The sequence below is a fragment of the Calidris pugnax genome, unplaced genomic scaffold (genome assembly GCF_001431845.1).
Source record: "Calidris pugnax isolate Ruff unplaced genomic scaffold, ASM143184v1 scaffold189, whole genome shotgun sequence".
NCBI classification, from domain to species: domain Eukaryota; kingdom Metazoa; phylum Chordata; class Aves; order Charadriiformes; family Scolopacidae; genus Calidris; species Calidris pugnax.
In genome coordinates, this window is record NW_015091069.1 from 382252 (window position 1) to 401543 (window position 19292).

The following is a 19292-nucleotide window of genomic DNA, read 5'->3' on the forward strand; positions in this document are numbered from 1 at the left end:
GGTCTCTTCTCACAGGTAATTAACAATAGAACGAGAGGGAACGGCTTCAAGCTCCAACAGGGGAGGTTTAGATTGAACATTAGGAAGGAATTTTTCACTGAAAGAGTGGTCGGGCATTGGAACAGGCTGCCCAGGGAGGGGGTGGAGTCACCATCCCTGGATGTGTTTAAGGGCCGTTTAGATGCAGTGCTGAGGGACATGGTGTAGGGGAGGACTTTGTAGAGTAGGGGAGATGGTTGGACTCGATGATCCCAAGGGTCTCTTCCAACCTCAATGATTCTATGATTCTATGATTATTTAATTGAGTGGGGAGGAAACGTAGAGGGGCAAGGGCGAAGATTTGGTCTTTGGAGGGGGAAGGGTGGGCAGCGATACCCGAAAGGGAAGGAGCTGTTGCCAACGGAAGGTGGACGACCCAGAGACAGCACGTACAGAGTATGTATTGCTGGAGAAGAGAGAAGCAGCAGCAGATGGTGGCTCACCAGAAACAGACGCAAGCAGCTCGTACGGAAACAAGATGTGGCATCAGGGGTCAGTTCAAATCAGAAACAAACTGTTCTGGGTAGATTTCTGACTTCGCTGGGAAATGAGAAACCTGGGTTCATTTCCCTCCTCAGCGTGAGAAGGTTCAAGCCTACGTGCCCCATTTCCCAGGAGAACAGTAACCTCTGGGATGTCAAAGAAGCTGGGAAGCGATGGTGGGACTGGTGGGAGGTGGCGAGAAGAACCCTCTGCGTGTGTCAAGATTCATTTCCCCTCCCACCAACTCTAACGTGTCCCCGTGCCATGAGGTGTACAAATCCTGGTGCCTTTACTATTGACAGAGTAAGTTCATGGTATTATATGTACATTAACCTGCCCTTCAGCTGCCCAGGGGTTAATACACCCAGTATCTGTCAGAAGCAACTGCTCTGCCTGGCACCTGGCTGACGGGCTACAGTTCACCGGCACCCACATTTAAAACCTGCTCTCATCTTTTCCATTCAGCTGTGGGATAGGCATTTTAGAACAATATTTAAAATTTACATGGACACATAAAATGACCTTAAAGCAGTACATTAAGCACTTCCTGAACTGCAAATCTCTAGTCCAGACCTGGGAACCGCTGTTGTCATCGCTCCCGGCAGCAAGACAGACTGTTCTGAGTACTCCTCCCTTCTCTTTCCATAGGAAGATTATCAGAAAAGACCTCTTTTTGCCCAAAACAGAATTGGTTTGCTTATACAAGGCACGCTTTGTGCAAGAATAAAGAAATGAAAAATGCACAACAAGTATTTGCAGTATGTTTCATAAACACTAAACTCAATAAAACTGGTTGATTCCAAACCAAACACATTCTGCACACGCTGAAGGCATAGCCCTTATATTTGCCATTAAAGTGCTGTATTTTTGAGGAATACTGAATTTGGTAATGCAAGGAGATAAAGAACCAAGCCTGCATTTCCTTATGTGTAGCTCTAAGATATAACAGATGGTTACTGGAAGAAAAGTGTAATTCATAAAACTGTGTTAAAATTGTATCGTTTACTGAAAGCAGCTATTCTGGAGTGGAGGGAGGGCACCAGAGAAGGCCAGTCACTACCAGGTAGCTCCTCTTTGCTTTCAGCTGCTCAGCTCCATAATAATTTTTTTCTGTGACTATTTCACAACTTCATCTGCTGCCACTGCTCTAACCTCAGCAAGGAACAGTAGGACAAAATTATATCTGTAGTGAATCAAAGGACACGAGTGCCTGGGGAAGCCTTTCTTGAATAAATTATGGCTACAGGAAAGAAGCTAAGTCTATTTGTGAAGAGCAACAGCCATTTTAGAAGTAGCTTCATGTGACAGCAGTTGGTACAAGTTGAGCAGTTTTTGCTCTCTCTACTTTCTGATTGAGTGTAGCAACAGTGGAGTTTTCACCGTTGGTGGAATTCGAGATGAGTATACCCAAAATAGTGTTTCAATTCCTCAGATATCTCCCATTCTGGAAGATAAACAAACGTAATACACTGGTGCAAAAAAAAAAAATAAAACCAGCAACTTTACAAAAAGAATGCTACTTTTATTTTCAAATGCTGTAAAAAGCCTCATATAAATTTTTTATAATGCTTCTATGTAACTTTCCCAACCACAACTAATGAAACAGTCTAGGAAAAAATATAGCAGTTGCCATTTCGACTCCAAGAACGAGCTGCTGTAATATATATCACCATCAAAAAGGACACGGTACAGTATGTTTCAATGCTGGCAATTGCTCGTGTTATTGAAAAAAAGTGAGAGCACTCCCTAAGCATTAGAGTATAAAGGGGCTAAACTGCAGTATTCCCTACCGGCTGTCGCAGAGGAACAAGAGCTGACACAACACACACCCTTTGGACTGCTCCTGCCCGTTTATCCTCGCGGTGTGGAGAGCTCTCAGCCAGCCCCTTTGCACTTCGGGGAGTTCACCCACGGCAGACGCTTTTATTCCATACTGTATCCAGGTGTTTAACAACTGACCTATAAAAATAACACTTATATAACTCTCCAGCAAGGCAAATTTAACAGTGCAAACGCAGTATCAACAATAATTGATTTCCCAAATGCTGGCAATTCTTTTTTTTTTTTTTTTTTTAACCTCCTTTTGCACATGAAACAACCTCCGCTGCTGTCCTGTGCCTAAGGCCACTCACTCCCGTTGATTGGAAATGGAACAAAGTGCAAAAGCTCAGCTGCGTTTCCCAATCCAAGCTTCCTCCCCAATTTCGGGGTATTCGGATCCAAAATTTGGATTCAGGCTCCCCACGTCCATCGATGCACTCAAAGTTTTCCTGCTGGAATAGCTTAACTTCCCAGCAAACCTCTGATAACAATTTGCATCCACGATTCCACATTGCAACAAAAGTTAACAAAACATACTTCCAGAAAATAAATTTTCACATGGTTGCAATCATCAAGCCATTTCAGGATCTTTGGTACTCCAAGAATAAGAAAAATAAATGGCACAGTGACAAACATCGCCAAAGGAAAACACACAACCATCCAAAGCAATAAGACAAAGATAACAAAACAAGATATGTTGCACTTTCATTTTTTGAAAGCCAGTGTAGATTAACCTTCTGTTCTCTAATCCATTACAGTGTCACAGTTTCACCTTTAAAAAAAAAAAATTTATCATCCTAAAAGCAATAGTTAATATTTTGTTTAACTCGTCTTACTGATTAAAATAACGCTATGTTTTTAAAAAAATAATAAATCAACTACCACAATACAGGAGTTTATGCTAAATAGGCTGCACGCTGTTTCCCTATGGTTATAACTCTTATGTGAGCACTGATATGATTAATCATCTGCAATTTTAAATGAGTATTATCTTTAGTGTTACAAATACAAGGATTGAGCTTTTTCCTAAGTTTGTAAACCAGTGAGTATGTACAGACATAGTTGTTTAATAGATAGCTTTAAATTAAGTGTGTATCTCCCCTCCCCCAAACCCCACAGGGATAAAAATCACCAGTATTTACTGAGCATTTGCAGTTCTCATGAAACTTATCTTGTCTTAGCAAGTTCAAACAAAGACTTCCTTTTGTATTACACAAATTAGGGTAACCATGGTCTTTTGAAATGTGCTGTTCACAGGAATTCCATTTCTGGTGCACATAGTGCCCCATGAATATGGTCGGAAATGAAAACTAATAAAAATTCTCTTTTGAATAGCAGTGTCCTTTGAAACCAAGTTTGCATCTCAGATATTTTCTGCCCAAGCTTCCCCGTTTCGGTAGAATGGATTGAATGCCTTAGAAAAGGAATTTCCTTTCCTGAGAAGCCTCAGAAGCCGCTGGGGCACTGGCAGAACAAAGCCTGAAAGTGTCAAGGTGGATTTCATTCAGTTCCTGGTTTTGGACAGTCTTTGCATGGACGGAGGTTGAGCTTCCCAACATAGACAAGGCTAAGAACAACACTGGAGAACCTCTGAGGGATCTTGCCCCAACAGCAGTAATTAGTGTTAAGGTCTGGGAAGAACAACTGGGAGATAAACGAGCTGTTTTCGCAGCATTTAGGCAGAAGTTTAGCTTAGCCACCTTCTGGTGGTGGAGCCACCTCCACACTGGAGAAATTGAATGGGCCCTGAAGCACTGGCTGCTCCTCTGTGATAACCTGCAGACTAACATTTCTTGTAGAAAGATAGTATAAATAACAGATATTTGATGCTTCAAGGGAGACAAAATACTGGAAGAAAGGCATCGCTGAACCCCTTGAGGAACCTGGTAGCTGTTGCTAACCTGCAGACTAAAATTTCTTGTAGAAAGATAGTATAAATAACGGATATTTGATGCTTGAAGGGAGACAAAAGTACTGGAAGAAAGACATCACTGAACCCCTTGAGGAACCTGGTAGCTGTTGGATTGAGGAAGACTCCAACATGTCAGTAAGCCACCCGTGTACAGAAATCTTGCTGGTAACTGGTCTTTTATGCAACAGACGAACACCCCAGTGCATTTTTAAAGCATACAAATAATTTAGAACAGCTGATACCATGGTTCCTAGCAGCAATAAATATTTCTATAATGGCTTTTTATAAAGAGTCAATTACATTTTGCTGCAAAAGCCAGTTTAATGGAGTCTTTCCTACTGTATGCCAAAGCTTCACTCCCCTGGGCTTTACATTGCCTTTCCCTCGTGTTCAGAGGAGGAAGAGAGCAACAGTGACCCTGCTGCAATTTCGGGGGGATTTTTCATTGCTGTAAACCTCTTTTGTAACCCCAAAATGACAAAGACCTCTATTGTATTGTGATAGATTCGAAGTACTGCAGTTAATATGCTGGTAGGGGTAGAGATAGAGGTAAATTTGCCAGCAGCCAGATAACTGCAGACTCTTTGAGCAGTGCAGTTCAGTCCTGAACCGCTGCTGGGCTGAGAAGCAAAACCATACCCTGCCTAGGGAGGGATTTCTGCTCCAGCTTCTGCAACCCAGGAGCCCCATCTCTGCTGCTGCTTTGTCACCACCCTGCAGGTTGGGGAGAACAGTGTTTAGATGCTGCGCCCAATTCAATCAGGGTTATTTGTGCTTCCTGGAAACTGGGCCTCAGGCTCAGCTGAACCTTTGTCATCCCATGGGCCACATTAGATAGTGATACCAGAAGAAGGTGGAGCCCACAGGAGAGTCTGCATCTAGTGAGTCTGAGCGAGGCACCCCATTTCCTCTGGCTTGGCAGAGGATGCTCCAGGCCATTCTGGAAAGAAAAGGCTGGAGCAGCAGCAGGAATTGGATGACTTTCCTAGAATATGTTTTGCACAGAAGGAAAAGGCGATTTGAATGATGAGCAGCAAAAAGATGATCAGCCTTACAGCAGAGGCAGAAATGCAGTCCCAGAAACTGCTGTCTCTTCAGAACTTGGTATCAGAAAGCTTTCCTTCTGTTAAAAATCTTTATGATTTTTATTCAGATTCCTTTTTCCTTTTCAAGTTGCCAACAGGCACCATCATCTGAAATAGTAATGCCCATCAACTGTCATTTAAAGCAAATACCACTACAGAGATCACAGAGACTGCTTCAATGCCACACACGGTGGGGAAAAAAAAAGGAAGAAAGAGAAGAAGGGATGATCAACTGCTGAAACCCTCCAGTGGGGAGGAGCGAGAGTGGGCAGGGTACAATTAGGCCCACAGGACACTGCTATTTACAATCATCCAGTGTTGCCACACACAGGGGATCTGCCGACCGCAGCTGGAACATCCTTAACTGCTCAGAGAATTTTGCAAATATGGGCACCCTTGAGCAACTGCTCAGAGAATTTTGCAAATATGGGCAGGGTTTTTTGTTTTTTTTCCCCACACTGCATCTCTAAAACCCCCCAGGTGAGCAGTAGAGTAACAACGCTGCATAAAATGCTATGTTTCACTCCTGGGTGGATTAGATGGTTTACAGTAAAAACACAGCCACGGAACAGAGAGGCATAATTAACCGTTACACACACATAGGCAGTGCGGTTACAAAGGGATGGACCTTCCTTTTATTCCAGTACCTTCATATAATAAAGTTAACAAAAATATTCAAATATTTAAAAAAAAAAAAAAAAATAGCCAGCTGGCACTGCCAACTAATTCCTGTAGTAGTCTTAGAAATCCTAAGCCTGTAGAATTTCCTTGTGAAATCGATGCGCACCAGAGTCAATGTATTAATCACTAACGCCAAGCGGGTCTGGTGATGCAGCTACCTGAGGTTTGTAGTTTTATTTTTGTGGGGTTGTGTTTCGTTTCACAACTTCCCGGCTTTCATGTAGGAAGGGATGGAGCCACGCTGCGTGAGCCCTTCAAACCTCTTGTAGGTGTAATTGAGGAAAACCCAGTCTTTGGATTTGTAGTCAGGTTCTGTTGCGTTTGGCACTAGAATTGAGAAACAAAAGGAAACACAACAACAAAAGAAGACACGGTTAAAACCGGCGCTGCTTCTGAGCCAGTGCTCTGTGCAAAAGCCTCTCAAACAGCCCTGAAATCTTATTGCCCCGGTCAGCAGAAATTCCTTGAATAAATCCTGGTTTTAATCAGGTCAGTTGCCTTTTGGCAACGGTCTGAGAAGAGTTATAATTTCAGCATTTATCTCTGAAGCAGAAAAAGGGTTTTGTTATTTTTTTTGTTTGGGTTTTTTTTTTTAGTATATGCACACACCCTAACAGGCTCCCACACCTTGACAGGAACCTCTAACACACCCACAGGATATACAGTTACAAAAAAATGTAACGTTTACCATGCTTCACGTGCAACAAGTGCGTGTATACACATTTTATCTTCACCATAAACAGAAGAAAAAGAGAGATATATCCAAGTTCTCCCAAGAGAGCCACACCTGTCATGCACATACTGCTCTCCTGCTCACAGCCAGGCTCATGCAGCCTCCTCCTATTTTATGAGCAGCTGCCACACTGCACAGACATTTCCACAGTGAGCTTCTACATCTAGCTTTCAGAGTTCTATAACAATATTTTCAAACTCAAGATGCCAAACACATCGACATCAAAGTTTTATTTAGGAATCTAGATGTACGGTAACATTTTCAGTGGGTCCAAGATGCCAAAACTGATACAAATGTACTGGTATTATCCACTTAAACTTAAACTTAAACACCTTAGCTTGGGCAGTGCAGATTGATGGCTTTTGCATTAAAAGACCAAACTCTTCCTTGCCCTTAAATAAAAGCCGTTTCAGAAAAAAACACCTCAGCATTTTGATAATTCTTATGGTTGTTAGTACATCTACCTGTCATCAATTAATCATTGTTATATATCTATCTTTAAGCCATTGAAAACAGTGGGAGAACTTGGCATGTCAGAGAACCAAGGCTTTTATGTATAAAGATTTCCTACTACTTGTCAATAGAAAATAACAATTAAAAAAAAACACCTTAAATTATTTGCAGAGCTACTCAGGTTCATATAGCACTATGTTAAATATTCATCTGTCCAAAAATTTTGCTCACAAATATGTGAACGTTTATGTTTGGCATGAAACTCAGAAGTCATTAGAAATCAAAGCAAATAAGTGCATAATGTTTTACCAGAATTTGGTCAGACAGACCGTACGGTAGAAAACCACACTGTTTTCTGTGCTCAGTATGTGTGCAAACCAATTTTTACTAAGAGATTTAACTGTAAAAATCTGTGGGCTTTTTTTTTTTCTGCAAAGCTATACAGGAATAGAAGCCATGAGAAACCATAGGCCTACATTTATATTTTTAAAAAGTCTCTAGATCAAGTCTGTATTTTAGCTTGATTAGGGTATCACAAAATTAATATAAAAACAACAACAGCAGCAGCTGAGGACTATTCTAGCACATCACAGATAAAACTTTGGAATTTACAATGGCACTCTCACCTGGCTGTAAAATATCAGATTCAGGAAATTCATCGAAGTTGGAAGTATCATCAAAACTTTTGATTTCTATAGGGATCGCGGCTGGTCTTTCCCTGCAAATAGAAGCGCCAGAACAGCAAATATTAGCAAAAGATACAAAGTTTTGTTTCATTTAGCTTTTAACATCACTTGAATTTAAAGCACAAAGGTTCCACCCAATCCATCCCAGATCTGACTTGCCTGTTTGCTGACCTCATGGGGAGAGATTCAGTGGTTTCCTATCTAGCATTAGTATCTTCTTGGCAAACTTGGGGGGAAAATATAATTTTCCCATTAAGTGAAACAGCATTCCACACTTATCTGCCATAGAGCTATCTGTATGATCTTTGATGTCACTGTGAACCACTGTGGTTACCTCTGTTTCATAAACCCAGCTGAGCATGATTTTACTTGCACCTGGAGCCACCAGATTTGTTGCTCTGTAATTGCAGCACCCATCAGCCTGGGCCTCACCCAAAGGCCAGACACTCGGCCACCGGGATCTCTCATCCAACAGGACTCGGCTCCAACACGTTACTGCTTTATTAGCTCAATAATTAGGCAGCCCTTTAAGGAGTTTTAAGGTGGTTTCAAAGTCACTGAGGTGATCTGTCTCACAAAAGCATACAAACACAGCACTACGGCAAAAGTCATTCATTTACACCTGTAAACCTAATACAGTTGTACGTGCTGCAATTACAATTAAATCCACATCTGGGTGGAACAGGGAAACCATTTTTCCAGGCTGCCAGATGTGGCATGAACAGATACATCACTGCTCTTGCTGCTTATTAAAGTCTCCCACCCCACAAAGATAAGTTAATGAGGCTTTTTGCACCAGAGGAAATGAGAAGTACAAGAGCTGGACAATCACACGTCCACAGTATGGATTTTCACCTAGACAACTGCAGTATTACTGGAAGAGCAGACTACCTCAAACAGTAGCCATCATTTCAATGGAAAGTATCTGTGGTCCCACCAAAGCCTAAAGGTGTCACCACGTTGGGCACGTGGAGATGTAGCTCAGCACCTGCAGGCACAAGCTCAGGCTGGGACTGCCTCAGCCCAGCCCTCCAACCAGCAGGATTTTGCCACAGAGGTGGTGGCTCTGAGGGGACTCAGTGCCTCTGCCCAGACACAGGGGTTCACTCAGGTGCAGTACCTGCAGCACGCACTACACACATGCCCTGCCTCTCCTCTTTATTCCAAAAATGCAGGGGAGACAAATAGAATTTGCTTTTTTCTTGTGCTCCTATTACAAGAAGTCCATTATAGCAATAGCTGTAGAGCCTGTTGCTACTGGAGAGGAGCTCTCTGCTGGTATCACAGCACACATCAGGAACACAGCCACCCTACCACAATTTCTTTCCATCTTGGGCACTCTGAGGCATCTCAAGACAGTTAAACTCTGATCAGATCTATGAACGTCAGCAAGGCCTGAAAACCTTTGCTGTCACCCACCTACTGCTTTTCAAAATAAAAGATTCATTGGAAATAGTTATCCTTGACATCTTAGTGCATGAAATTCTTGCTTTCATGGCTTTTATTCTCTCTACAAAATGTATATATATACCTGATATGTCCCCAGTCCACTCCTTCAAAAAACTGATGACTTTTTATTTCCTCGACTCCATTACTACCGATTCTATTTTCTGAATCGATACAAAACCTGAAAAAGTGGAAAAAAAAATAAAGGGAATGTTACAATAAGTGCAGACAGAAGCAATAGCAAATAAATACCACCATGGTATCCTGTATCAGGCATTTGAGAAAGGTCTTTCAAATATTTTCATTGCTTGGGGTAACACAAAAGCAGCTCGCTGCATCTAGGGGAGAAGGGAAATAGTAGAAGCAGAATATTGTTAGAGTCCCATGATGACAGTAACTTACACATTTTCTAGGCTGTTGAATCCCCATCTTCAAGGTTTGTGAAAAGTTGATGCAAGTTCTAGCCCTGTAAGATTAGTTTGGAATGAAGGCTTAAGTTAAAAGGTGAAGATAGAGGATTGTTGAGCCGGCAACTGTTACCTAAGCTTACGTTAAAAGGTGAAGATAGAGACAGAGGATTGTTGAGCCGGCAACTGTTACCTGCTCAAGTAGGCAGGAGGAAAAACACCAAGGGAAGTACAACATCCTAAAAAAAATAATAGGGAGCTGCAAACTCTCCAACAGCAGCTCAGCAACACCAAGGGTCTGTTCCAGGGAGCAGCAGAGGCTGACTTCTCTGGACTGCCACCCGTGTGGCTGGAAAAGACTCTTGAGTATCTCATCAAGGAGATGGTGAGCACATCAATGCTTAGCCTCCCTGCTCATTAAATCTTAGCTAGATCTTTGGCAACACATACAAAAAAGATAACTGCTTTATATTTATACAATGTCCTTGCGGTCTCTTTGAGCACGGCTGAAGGTGTCAAAAGTGACAGAAGGAGGGACATTGACAATAACGGGGAAAAACTCCCATATCATACAAAAAGCTTAGTCTTGCCAAGCGTGGAGTCACCTGATGATCTCTGGAAGTGGGGAGCACTTGGCAGCATGGCCATGTGGGCCTCTGGGTGCTCCAAGCAAGGCAGCTGGCCTTTGTTAGATGGAACCCTGTTTGCCTGCACGAGCAAAGCCTCTGGCTGGTGATTTAGGTACCATGAACTCATCATCTCTCCACGCCATCACATCATCCAGATTCACAAGGAACTTTAAACATCAACACATTGCAATACAAAAAAGGTCACCTTACTAGTCAGTGAAATTTTCAGCAGATAATCTAAGTAATGTAGCGAGTTACACTACAGATTCTCTCCAATTATAGACTGTAATGTTCTTTTACTTGTAGTTGAGTGTCACTTGGGGAAAAAAAAAAAAAAAGCACTTCTATTTCTACTGCAACCCAGCCAGTTCATTGATGCCGAGTACTAATAATAGACCTCAAACCTTCTAACAACAGTTGCCCACACCAGGTCTCAGGATTCACCAGACTTTGAATTTGAGCTTATTTTAGTTTGATTCTGTCTGTATCCATAAGGAAACTAACTTTTCCACAACTTCCTTTAGGCTGAAATAACCATTGTCTGACTTGCCCAAGCTACAACAAAGTACCAACAGCCAGGTATTTGTAGCTTAACCTGCTGGTTTGACCTTGGTTTAGTGAATTGTCTATAACTAGAGAAGCTTTACCCTAATTTAAATCATTCCATATATGGTGAAAAACTAATACATTCAAGTAGCCGTTGTATAACTATATTCATGAGCCAATCAGCAAGACATGTTAACAAATTAACTGCCCAAACTATCTGAAAATGCCCCAAATGCAGCCAAAACTGAGGAGGAAATCCTTAGCAGCACCACTGTACACTTCCCAGCAAAGACCTCGGGATGCTGACAACATGCAGGAGAGGTTAAGCAAAACACTAGAGAAATAGGTACTAAAAACATAATAAGACTGTTATACTCAATCTTATTAATGAATATTAGCAATAATGAATTAATTTGAACTTTGTTAGTATCACTGTAACTGGATTAAGAATAACTGTTGTATTTGTTATATTTGTTGTGTGCTACTGGGGTACTGCTTGGACTAATAACAAATTCTAGTTCTTGGTTCTGCCTATTCAATACATTTCCCTTTTTCCCCTCTAACAAAACCATGGAAGTTTGTAATATTATCTTTGAAACAAATCAAAGCCAAAAATCATCCCTCCCCAAACCTCCCAGGAGTTCTGCTTGACCTTGACACCAAAACCCCTCACAAAAACATCAATGCAAACCGAATGGATTAAAAATTGGTGGTTTGGAAGAAGTGAATAAAGCCAGAACATCCAGAGATTTCTGTTCCGTGCATTAAATGCTGCTGAGCAGTTATTTTTTAGTTCCTTCCAAGAAGAGAAAAATTATACGTTAATCACGTTTTTTCCCCCCCTTCTTTTTTTTCAGTCTGCTCTGTTTCTCCTGATACAGTGGTACAAATCAAGATCATTATATCTTATTATTCTTCTATCTTTTTCCTTCATGTTAAACAAATGGCAAAGGGAAAAAGACTGAAAAAAAGTCCATCAAGGATGGTGACACAGAGTACACTAACTTTTCCTGCAATCTAAAGCTTCCTTCACACAGAACAGAAATGTAACCTAGTGGAAGGTGACTGCACGTGGGCTTTTGTTACTGACCTGAGAATTAAATCCTTTGCTTTCTCTGAAATGGGCACCTCTGGAGGAAATATCAACGTTTCTTTCCAGTTCATAACTTTCCTATAGGTTTCTTGTGGCGTTTCTGAGCAGAAAGGTGGATACCCTGCACAAACAATAGAAAAATTAACAAGCTTTTCCCAGAAGAGGAAAGTGACCTCTGCTTTCCCCAGTTAGTAGTAGCAGCCAATGCTAAATGCACTAATAATGCAACATTTAAGGTTATTTTGTTACCTCCAAGTAATGAGATTGAACTTCAAAAACAGTGAAGACTATTCACTGACAGAGCTAACTGAGGAATCGTCTCTTGCTGCCTTTCTTGGAAAGGTGGGAGGACTTCAAAGTCTTCTGGAAGCTGAATTTGGAGCTTACTTCAGGGAGAACAGAATGAAATTCTGGTCCTTCCACTACGCTTGGGATCAGACTCCGTGAACTGATGGACACCGTTATCACCTTCAAACCCTTGGAATGATTCTTTGGTTGGGTCTTTAACCTACCTATTAGCATTTCATACATAATCACTCCCAAAGACCACCAGTCACACAGCTTGTTGTACCCAGTCTGCATAAATACTTCTGGTGCAATATAGTCTGGGGTTCCAACAGTAGAATATGCCTGGAAAAAAGATATAAACTCTTTAAAAGACAAAAACTACTTTTTTACATTTTGCAAAACTTTTTTTCCTGGGGATTCACATATAGGAGCTTGTTATTTGGATGGACAAGAATACTTAATTTGAGAATTCACAGTATCTAAAATCCCAAGAACATCATTCTTTTACATGAGTAAGCACAGAGAACCTCGAAAGTTAATGGAAGTCATTCTCCTAAATGTGATAAAACCATAGAATATACCCACTGCAATATCAGAAGGTCATCTTAGCTAGAGTTTCAGGTAGGCACATTATTAAAATACCCAAGAAGTTCTGTTGTTGTAATTGTTTTGTTGTAATTGTTGTTTTGTTTGGGTTTGGTTTTTTTTTAAATAAAAAGGATAACCAGTGGTAGATTCCCTTGTGTGACACCCATGATACCCTACCTGTTCCATGTATCACCTAGGATAACCAGTGGTGGATTCCCTTGTGTGACACTCATGATACCCTACCTGTTCCATGTATCACCTCGTCTTTATTGCTAAATTAATTTGAGCTCTTACTCAGGTTCCATTCTTTTATCCTTTTGAATGCACAGCCTAGATGATTCTGGCTAATGACTAAATCTTGAGCTATTTGAGAATTTCTCTTTACTGATGGAAAATTTTGCACAGGGCATGGGGGAAGAAAAAAGAACCCCAACAGAAAACAAAAACCCAAGAAAGTCCACGAAAACCAGTTCTGCCAGCAAAATCTTTTACTTTCATTTGTCTGACCATAAACAAAATGCTTCGTTTTATCAAGCAGAGCCAAGACATTTAGTTTTGAACCAACCGAAAACCAGTGGCTCCTCTTGAGGCTCCTTTTCAAATAGCATTGATAGAAGTTGTCGTTTTGATCTTTTATTCTCTCTGTTTGACTGTCACATGATTGATTGAGCTCCATCACACCACTCTGCCACACCAGTTACTGACCTGGAAATGTAGTCTTTTCAGGGATCTAACTGCAAGCAGGACTAAGGGCATGAAATACAGCCCCTGTGAGGCAGCACGATTGCAACAATCTCATCATGTCTTATAAAAGTAAAAACAACTCAAAAGCTTTTTGGGAATACTTTTTGGCATATCACTTTTTGAACAGAGAATACAAAATAAGAAGTTCCAAAATTTGAAAACTGAGGTTTTTGCAACTGCTATTTAGTGCAGGGCACCAAAATACAAGCAGGGCTGAAATTCTGAAAGCCCAAGGCTGACGGATACTTTCCTTTGATTCAGTTAATGCCAGAGGGCTGTTTATTACTCGACAACTCACTACAGAGCCAGGCTGCACCGCTCCAGTGCCAATACCCTCCGCTGCCTTTCTATCGTAATCCTGTTCAGCAGAAGGACAAAAAAAAGTTTTCCCCACAATTTTCTGAAAAAAAAAAAAAATATATAAATCACGCAGCGACACATCTTCTTGCAACATTGAACTGCAGGAGTTAACCCAGGAGCTCACACAGTGTCACTGCCAGGTCAGTTTAGGAGACACACTCGAGGTACAGCCATTGCTGGTGCCTGAGGTTTGCTGGTCCTGATGCTCATGAGGGAAACAAAGGCAGGGACTTGATAGTTACAGCTGTGAAAACAGGCAGATGAAGTGACCAGGCTGATGGTCATCCTTTCACCCTTCCCCTCATCTCTGAGCTATTCCACAACTGGAATCACTAGAGCACCTTCTTTGGAGTTAACTGAAATTTTGGGTTCAGGTAACTGAAAGTTAACTGAAACTTTCAACTGAAATCAGTTGGAGAGAGTAATATCTGTAAGGCATGAGGGCCTTTCAGTTTTAAAGATCCAGCAGCATTAACGCCCGTTTTTTATTTAACATTTTCTGTAAATCATAGAATCATAGAATCATTGAGGTTGGAAGAGACCCTTGGGATCATCGAGTCCAACCATCTCCCCTACTCTACAAAGTCCTCCCCTACACCATGTCCCTCAGCACTGCATCTAAACGGCCCTTAAACACAGCCAGGGATGGGGACCCCACCCCCTCCCTGGGCAGCCTATTCCAGTGTCTGACCACTCTTTCTGTGAAGAATTCCTTCCTAATGTTCAATCTAAACCTCCCCTGTTGGAGCTTGAAATAGGTTAAAAGCAAAGAAGTTATATGTGATTATATTAACTCACCAGCTGTCGCCTGTTCTTCTTCCATGTTTCTGCTTTTCTCTTTGAGTTCATATTCTGAAATGCTAATTTACAAAATAGTTAGTAGATAATAAATGCATTTGAGAATTAAAAGATTGATAACGTTCTGTTGTCAAATAACTCTTTTATGGCTTTAGAATGCTCTAGTCTAGAAACAAAAACTTGATTATAACTGGAGATGGGAAAATTATAATGAATAAAACTACTGTCCAATTTACAGCAGAAAATCATGTAAGTAGGACACATGATCAGCAATTCTAAATTAGAACTTGTTAAAGGCTTTACAGATTGATCTGAGATCAGCAGCCCTTATTGTTGCAGCTGGCAACGTATATGCAGATACAGGCGATATTTTTTTAAGCAACAAGTGAAGAATGCAAGAACTACAGAGTGATTTTACATCTGTAGAATAAAACATGAACATGGATGTGTCACCAAGGCATGCTGATGAACAACTTTACCCTTATGAAAAGCTTCCCAAGACTGTTACTGATTTTTGTGAGTCACCACATAAAACCCATGGCCCTTCTGAAAGGGTGTTTCTGTAACTTCACTAACATTGGTATGAAAAATACATTAAAATATAGATACAAATACACATAATGTATCTGTGTACAAATGTGCAAAAATGCATTATCACTGCAGAAATCATGATTTCTTTCCTGTGAAATGCTTCCATGTCCCAGGGAACGTGCAGTTCCAGTTTGCCAACTAAATTCACTCAGCCTGACCAATCTTGCTTAACCCAGCAGAAAAAAAAATTACAATGTGGCATAGCTGTAGCTCAGAACTCTTCAAATATTTAACCAGGACACCTTATACTTACAGAAGTCACTGGGTGGGTTGTGTGTAAGGTTCCTGTAGAACTCTGTTCTGTGAGCTTTCTTTAAACCTGTGCATAGCCCAAAATCAGACAGTTTCACATGACCCTAAAAAAAAAATTCAGAGAAGATAAAAAACAGAATTTAGAAAGGTAGTGCTCGAAAAAGAAAGTTTTAACAACTGTACCTGCCTTCACAGGCCATGATGGACTTGCCCATGACTACCTAATCCAGGACAAGTAGGCAAATAACAACTGAATCTTGATATACATTATTAATCTTGATATATATTATTAATGGAGCAGGTTCAAGTTGGAAGCTGTAAGAGCATGTTTTCTCTCAAAAGGGTTATTGCCTGCTCCTCCCTGGGAATGGTTACATCTAAGAGTGTGTTTTCTCTCAAAAGGGTTACTGCCTGCTCCTCCCTGGGAATGGTTACATCTACAATTCTGCAGCAGTAGAGTTTGCCTGGTTTTGTTTTAAACTGGATACCATTGAGAGTGAGAAAGCCTCCAGAACAAAATTCCTTTGTTTTGTTTTGATGGTAACCTATTTCTAATCAGGTTTCCAAACATCAGTGCTAGATAGTCTACAGATTTGGGTGTGATGCTTACTGGGTCTGTTTCATGGCTCGCTAGAGTCAGTCTAACCCTGGTGATAATTGCAGGAATTTCACTGATTATTTAGCACTGTCTGAATGTTTCATGCTTTTGCTCGATTTGAAGTAACTAAGTATATCAGTTTTTAATGTGTACGAGCATCTGGCCACCTGAAGTGGGTCTTCTCACTTAAAAGGTTCAACCTAAAAGGGCTAAAGGGCTTTCCAACAAAAAAAACAAGGGCAGTTTTGCTTTAAGTGTACTAGTGTTGAACAAGGAAAAGATAATGACCACTTTCTGCCTTTACTCCAGCTAGTTTAAAATCACTGGTGTGGCACTACTGCTTCCCACCAATTAGCATCACAATAAAGGGCATTATCTGCAGACCATCTGCAGTTTAGGAGCACATTACTTGCCTTAGCATCCAGCAAAAGGTTATCTGGTTTGATATCTCTGTGGATGAATCCCAGCTGGTGAATAGCATCTATGGCCAGCACAGTTTCAGAAATATAAAACTGTGTCTCCTCTTCTGATAAGGTGTCTTTCTTCATTAGTAAGGTCATCATGTCACCTAATCAAAGAGCAGAAAATACAGCTTAGAAATCAGAACATTTTAATCACAAGACTAATTCTATGTGAAACCCCAGTAGAATCCAAATTCAACCTTGTAACTGGCCTTACAGCTACTAATTATGAAACTATTACTGGAAGGACCTACAAACCCAACATACTTTTTTAGTAAACTGGATGTAAAACTGTTGAAAATCCCAAATAGGAAATTTAATTGGATAGACCAAGAAGATACAGTGAATTGTAACGCATAATACACGTATTGCATGTATTTACTGCCTTCAGCAGTTACAAGCCAAACACTGGATCAGAATAATTATTTAATCCAAGTCTATTTTAAACGCCCTTCCATAACCTCTTTCCCCTAAAAAGCAGGAGTGATTACATTACTGAGACTTCATTTTAAACAGCATTAATTTTTTTATTATAGAAAAATTACACAGTATGCTCGTTTTTAACATTTCATGAAGCTGACAAGAAAAGCTAAGGAAGAAAGAGTCTTATCACCTAACACCAGGACATGCAGCTTACCTCCAGGTAAGAACTCCATGATCAGGTAAAGATTTCTTTTATCCTGAAAGCTGTAAAACATTTTCACTACCCAGGCTCCATCTGCTTCAACCAAAATATCTCTTTCTGCTCGGATATGGGCCACCTAAAATTAGAAAAACCAAACCACTATTATTTAAGAACAATTTAAATACTTCACCAGGGAATGCCATATTATATTCCCAGTCCTACAATATATTTTCATGATCTTTCATGAAGAAACTATTTTTCATGCTTTTTAAATACATTTCATAGTTTTTCATAGTTTTTGACTAGGTACCTATCAGTCCTCATAAAATACCAAACAAACTCACAGAAGTGATAGGACAAGGGGTAATGGCTTCAAGTTGCACCAGGGGAAGTTCAGGTTGGATATTAGGAAACATTTCTTTACTGAAAGGGTTATCCAGCATTGGAATGGGCTGCCCAGGGAGGTGGTGGAGTCACCATCCCTGGAGGTATTTAAGAAACATGTAGACATGGTTCTTCAGGGCATGCTCTAGTGCCCAAGATTACTGGTTTGTGGTGGGATGCTGTGTGGGTGGGTGATGGTTTTTGGTTTGGTGGTTGTTGTTGTGTGTTTAGGTGGTGGTTTGTGTTTTTTGTGGTGGTTTTTTTTTTTTTGGTGGTTGGACTCTATGATCTCTGAGGTCCCTTCCAACCACCACAATTCTGTAATTCTGTGAAGTCAACTCAATGTTGGCAATAACTGTTCACACAGCTTTGCAGATGCATTGCTTCTTAGGTTGCATCTGTTTGTTGGAAAGAACTGAAAAATACGATGCCAAAGTGCAATTTCCCATTTTACTATATCCTAAAATGAAATAGGAGCACTTAAAAAAAAATATACAGAGCCGACCATTGCAGACCTTTACATGATACTGCAATCTCAGACAAAAATGTAATGTGCAACTCAAGGTGCAAATACTGACAGTTATTGGAAAAGGCTAGAACTGGTCTTAAAGAACAGCCCCCTTTTGGTCTTGGGCTATTTAAGGCCGGGGGGGTGGGATGGGAAGGGAAGAGAAGATGGCACTAGTTCTCCAACTGATGTGCACGAAGCTGGCCCAGAGGTGATGCTGCCACCACTGCTGCTGATCTTGGTCCTGGGCAAATGAGTTTGGGAACATCTGACCTTGCTCTGGATATTCCAGTCCCACCTGAGACGTCGGTAAATATACAGAGAGCTGCTACCCCATGAATTCACTGGAAATTAAGAGTAATGGAGATGGGAGGGAGAGGTGTATGTTTCACTAGAATGTACCCTCATCGTGAGGGGAAAATGAAAGACACATGCATGGAAAAATATTTCTTGACAGCTTTAAGGTTTTCATTATTCATATACCAGAAAGCAGCTTCTGGAGAGAAAATATGTACCGCTATTCCAGCTTTGAGGGCTATTTCCAATAAGCAGCAAACAGTCTTCTGCATCTCTTCCCCAATTCTACTAATCAGGAGCATCTTTATGTGTATGTGTTCTTTTCAAAGGGTTTCACAGGGCAATGGTCTCTCTCTCTGTAGCAGGCACTCCAACTTTGATTTATCTAGCTCTATCTGTTCTCGTTAGAAAATATTCCTTTCCACCCTCCACTCCTCAATGTAGCTATAAAATATAACATTAGATCCTTGCTTAAAAACAGCCAGGATATCACCCAGTGCTATCAGGCTTATCTTTTTTGTGTGTGTGTGTGTATTTGTGTTCCTTTCCATTAAACAAACCAGGCAATGAAAATTACAGCACATAAACATTCTCCAGGGAAGATTACCATCCCAAACTAAAGGAGGCTCAGCCTCCTTGCCACGTCAGGTGATAAAGGGGGGCAGAGCTTTACACCTGAGGGCTACACACATCCAGGCTGCTGTGCAGAACATGCTGCTCCTCTGGTTCCCTATATTCAGTGGAGGAGACAAAAAGTCTGTGCCAAGAAAAAAAAAAAAAAAAG

General features: G+C 40.9%; 1 protein-coding gene across 2 annotated transcripts in view; it reads right to left on the minus strand.

The window, feature by feature from the left end:
* Window positions 1–2023: 2023 nt before the first annotated feature.
* STK38L (serine/threonine kinase 38 like) overlaps window positions 2024–19292 on the minus strand; it is a 47858-nt gene continuing 30589 nt past the window's right edge. Inside the window, exons 6-15 of one of the 2 annotated variants that reach the window (XM_014957037.1) lie at window positions 17332–17455; window positions 16647–16801; window positions 15637–15739; window positions 14793–14854; window positions 12527–12644; window positions 12012–12135; window positions 9425–9520; window positions 7834–7925; window positions 6180–6348; window positions 2024–2481 (exon numbers count right to left, since the gene is read on the minus strand). In XM_014957037.1, the coding sequence (XP_014812523.1) occupies window positions 6221–6348; window positions 7834–7925; window positions 9425–9520; window positions 12012–12135; window positions 12527–12644; window positions 14793–14854; window positions 15637–15739; window positions 16647–16801; window positions 17332–17455 (1002 nt within the window). In that variant the 3' untranslated portion in view covers window positions 2024–2481; window positions 6180–6220. Of the gene's footprint in view, window positions 2482–5792; window positions 6349–7833; window positions 7926–9424; window positions 9521–12011; window positions 12136–12526; window positions 12645–14792; window positions 14855–15636; window positions 15740–16646; window positions 16802–17331; window positions 17456–19292 lie in introns of those variants that run through there. The other variant, XM_014957036.1, reaches the window with a different exon arrangement.